Here is a 4,801-nt window from a genome sequence, read left to right on the forward strand (position 1 = left end):
TTAGGAAATTAATCACTAATTAATTACATATAGAATTAATAGGCTAAAGTTAGTAATTATTAATTAATTATAAGAATATTTTAGTGAGTTTAAAAGTCTTTTCATCTTTCATGCTTTTATATATATTATACATATACTATAGATTAATAGTAATTGTAAAAAGTACCTTTTTGTTAATATGGGTACTATTGTACGCATTGACATTTTATATTTTAAAACTAGATTTTTTTATAAAATTTAATAAAAGTATTTTGGAGAAATAATAATAAAGATTATTAATATTAACTAAAAAAGTTACATTTGTTAATCAGTATATAAATTGAAAATAGATTATCTTTCTTGTAGGAAAGGAGGGTATACATTTAATATTCTTGATAGCTACGTGCATTTCACTAGTTATACTGAAAAGAAAAGTTTTTGACTTGTTTAGTAATTGAGGTGTGACATTGGAATTACTTAATTTTTCTAAAAATAGATTTGCCTCTATTTGATTTTACACCACAAAAGAGAGAGCACCCAAATGGGGCGGACAACCATCAAAGCAAAACTTACTTCTTAATTCATTTTCCTACATTCTCTTTCCTTGTTTCTGAACAAACATAGCAGACATAAACATCCATATTTTCTTTCTTTTTCATCTCATTTCAGTTTTGCATGAGTCATTGAAGAATAACATATAATAGGCAACATTTTTTGAGGATTGATACATATAGAGTGGTGTTGGCGATCATACATATATGTTGAGTATTGGCCAAGAGGGAAGGATTGTTACTGGTTTTATCTTGTGTATATAGTTTTGTAAAGAAAAAGAAAAAATAGAAAAAGGATTGTGTTTAGAAAAGTTGATTAAATATTATCATAGGAGAAAATGGGTGATCATCCTCAAGCAATGAAGAATACAACAACAGAAGATACAATAGTGTGTTATGCACCTACCATGATAACAACAAATGGAGTGTGGCAAGGTGATAATCCTTTAGATTATTCACTTCCACTTTTCATCTTACAATTAACTTTGGTTGTCGTCACCACCCGGCTTCTTGTTTTTATCCTCAAGCCTTTTCGCCAGCCTCGTGTTATCTCTGAGATCATGGTAAAGTTTATATATTTGGTCGTTTGTAATATGATTTCACTTTTCTTTTTCATAGCCTTGTAATGGCCTTTTCAGGGAATTGTAAGATTCCCATTTGTTATTCTTTTCTTGATCTGATTCATATTAATGTACATGTCAAATTAAGTTTATTCATGGCACAAACGATTTCTTTTTCCAGGGTGGTGTGATATTGGGTCCATCTATGCTTGGACGCAGTAAAGTATTTGCAAATACAATCTTCCCCTTGAGAAGTGTGATGGTGCTTGAAACAATGGCAAATGTAGGTCTCCTCTATTTCTTATTCCTTGTTGGAGTAGAAATGGACATATCAGTCATTAAAAGAACAGGGAAAAAGGCATTAGCCATAGCAGTTGCAGGAATGATCTTACCCTTCTTCACAGGTTTAGCGTTCTCTTTCCTTATCCACAGGGATTCACACAATATGAATGAAGGCACTTTTATTCTCTTCCTAGGTGTTGCGCTCTCTGTTACTGCTTTTCCTGTACTTGCTAGGGTTCTTGCAGAGCTCAAACTCATAAACACAGAGCTTGGTAGAATTGCAATGTCTTCAGCTCTCATCAATGACATTTGTGCTTGGATTCTGCTATGTTTTGCCATTGCTCTAGCTGAAAATGACAGTGCGTCTTTAGCTTCCTTGTGGGTGATCCTCTCAAGTGTAGCATTTGTTATTTTTTGTGTTTTTGTTGTTAGACCGGCCATCTCATGGATTATAAGAAGAACACCAGAAGGAGAAACTTTTAGTGAGTTCTACATATGTCTTATTCTTACAGGAGTAATGATTTCAGGTTTTATAACAGATGCTATTGGGACACATTCTGTTTTTGGAGCATTTGTATTTGGGTTGGTTATACCGAATGGACCTCTTGGTGTTACTCTAATTGAAAAACTAGAAGATTTTGTATCAGGGCTTTTGCTACCCCTCTTTTTTGCTATGAGTGGGCTAAAAACTAATGTTGGGGCTATTCAAGGAGCTACTACTTGGGGACTTTTGGGTCTTGTTATACTTCTTGGAGGTGTTGGTAAAATTGCTGGTACATTACTTGTGACATTCTTCTACCAAATGCCTGTACGTGAAGGCCTTACTCTTGGCTTGCTCATGAATACTAAAGGACTTATTGAAATGATTATTCTCAATGTTGGCAAGGATCAAAGGGTACTCTCCTAACCTCATTGCATATTCATAAACACCCACATTTGCATACGCACACAAACTCTTGTTATTTCTCCATTCCAGAGTTGGGTTTAATTGTAGAACTCATAGTCCACAATTGTGGGTATATTACTCATTGGTATTAAATATTTGAGCCTATTATTTAATTGGTATCAATACTTTAATTTTATTTTTTTCAGTATTAGTACTTCTATTTCTATTTCAATTAGAGTACCTATTACTTCTCCAACTTATTTTTGTTGATATGGTGGTCAGAGATAAAATATTTTTGATTAATTTGCCACATCAACAATGTTGATTTATTGATAAATGAGGCATACTTTTAATTTTTTTATACATATTTAAAGATGGGTCTCTCGTGTTTAGTAAAATAATTTACTAGTGAATTGATATTATTGATGTTGCAGATTAATTTAGAGTTTTTATTTCTGATGATTATATAGCAAAAATAGATTAGAAAAATTATAAGTATCCTAAATTGAAACATAAATGGAAAATTATTTACATCCAGCAAATCATATCTTTGTAATTATATAAGTAATATCGGAGTTAATCTCAAGGTTTCGTATTAGAAATTCTTTACATGAGTTGATTTTGTATGATTACTGAGTTTATTATAATTTGCAGGTTCTAGACGACGAATCCTTCGCAATCATGGTGATTGTGGCTGTGATAATGACTGGACTCATCACACCTATTGTTACTGCAATATATAGACCAGCAAGGAAATTTATACCATACAAAAGACGAACAATCCATAGATCAAAACCAGATGCAGAGTTAAGGATACTAGTATGCGTGCACACCCCTAGAAATGTTCCAACAATCATCAACCTTCTTGAAGCATCTCATCCCACAAAGAGGTCACCAATGTGTGTCTTTGTCCTCCACTTGGTTGAGCTCACCGGCCGAGCATCTGCTATGCTCATCGTTCACAACACTAGAAAGTCTGGCCGACCAGCCTTGAACAGAACTCAAGCTCAATCTGATCACATAATCAATGCCTTTGAGAATTATGAACAGCATGCAGTTTGTGTTTCAGTTCAACCCTTAACAGCCATTTCTCCTTACTCTACAATGCATGAAGATATCTGTAACTTAGCAGAGGACAAAAGGGTAGCCTTCATAATAATCCCTTTCCATAAACAACAAACAGTTGATGGTGGAATGGAAGCAACAAACCCAGCATTCAGGACGGTGAACCAGAATGTGTTAGCAAATGCACCTTGCTCAGTTGGCATTCTTGTTGACAGAGGGCTTAATGCGTCTACTCGGTTAGCGGCAAACCAACTGTCTCATCATATAGCAGTGCTTTTCTTTGGTGGGCCGGATGACAGAGAAGCATTATCATATGCATGGAGGATGTCAGAGCACCCTGGAATAAGCTTAACTGTAATGCGATTCCTTCCAGGGGAGGATGCAGCTCAGTCAGCTAGGCAGCCCGGAGGAAGTCATCATAATGAACCAAGGATACTAACTGTGGAAACGCATGACCAAAGAGAGAAGCAACTCGATGAAGAGTACATAAATGAATTCAGAATTCATATTGCTAATGATGAGTCTGTGTTTTATACTGAAATACTAGTGAACAATGGGGAGGAAACTGTTGCGGCAATAAGGGGAATGGACATTAATGCTCATGACTTGTTCATTGTGGGTAGAGGACAAGGGATGATCTCACCACTCACTGCTGGGCTTACAGATTGGAGCGAGTGTCCTGAGCTGGGTGCCATTGGAGATTTGCTAGCTTCATCAGATTTTGCAGCAACTGTCTCAGTGTTGGTCGTGCAACAATATGTTGGAACTGGTTTGCAACCTGAGACACTTCACACGCCTGAGGGACAAGCTCATCTAGATGAACAGTACACTGGCCTACAGTTGATGAATAAACGACCTCCAACATCAAGGTAACCATTAATGTAAATCCAGCATTAGCAATGGCTTACTTGGGAATTCCAATGAAATAGACTGAAACATCAAAACTAGTAAAACGAAAAAAATATCAAATCAAGATTCTCTGATATTTATTTTCTTTCTTTTCTGATTTTTAATATTTAATTTAGCTTTCACTGTGATTTGTAGAACAACAAACACTCTTGTAACTATTGATTCTTTGATAACTGGCATCTTCTCCTTTCTTTTTCTTTTCTAAGTTACAAAATTGGAAAAATTCTTGTCTACCTACACAATGTATATATACCAAAATGAATAGAAGAGTTACATGTATTATAAAAGTATTTGACACTTTTAGTATAATTAACACATATTTCATTGTTTAAAACTAATAAATATGTATTAAGCATGTAATGGTTTGATGAATAAATAAGAGCATAAACCTAAATTAGACAGAAACTTTCTTTGAATTTATAATTGGATACTATATGAAAAGGAGCGTGAATATCTTGATCAATGTCCTAATCTTACTTGTTGAGCTCCTAGATGGAAGTTTGGTTTAAGTAAACATAACAAGATTGCTAAAAAAGTTAGATATTTTCTTTTCAAGCCTAGACTCCAAA

The 4,801-nt window shown here is 34.5% G+C and overlaps 1 protein-coding gene across 1 annotated transcript; it reads left to right on the top strand.

The window, feature by feature from the left end:
- The first annotated feature begins 604 nt into the window (after positions 1–604).
- On the top strand, positions 605–4,490 carry LOC8281216 (cation/H(+) antiporter 15). Its single transcript, XM_002516260.3, has 3 exons — positions 605–1,093; positions 1,272–2,267; positions 2,913–4,490. Exons 1-3 carry the CDS (start codon positions 869–871, stop codon positions 4,194–4,196), a joined length of 2,505 nt encoding a protein of 834 aa, XP_002516306.2. The 5' UTR covers positions 605–868; the 3' UTR covers positions 4,197–4,490.
- The last annotated feature ends 311 nt before the right edge of the window (positions 4,491–4,801 follow it).

The sequence above is a fragment of the Ricinus communis genome, chromosome 7 (assembly GCF_019578655.1).
Source record: "Ricinus communis isolate WT05 ecotype wild-type chromosome 7, ASM1957865v1, whole genome shotgun sequence".
Lineage (NCBI taxonomy): Eukaryota > Viridiplantae > Streptophyta > Magnoliopsida > Malpighiales > Euphorbiaceae > Ricinus > Ricinus communis.

Bases quoted from the DNA above. Each gene is read 5' to 3' on its own strand.
- LOC8281216 (XM_002516260.3), top strand. From the start codon at position 869: ATGGGTGATCATCCTCAAGCAATGAAGAATACAACAACAGAAGATACA. The intron at 1,094-1,271 runs GTAAAGTTTATA...TTCTTTTTCCAG, and splicing joins GTGTTATCTCTGAGATCATG to GGTGGTGTGATATTGGGTCC. The intron at 2,268-2,912 runs GTACTCTCCTAA...TATAATTTGCAG, and splicing joins ATGTTGGCAAGGATCAAAGG to GTTCTAGACGACGAATCCTT.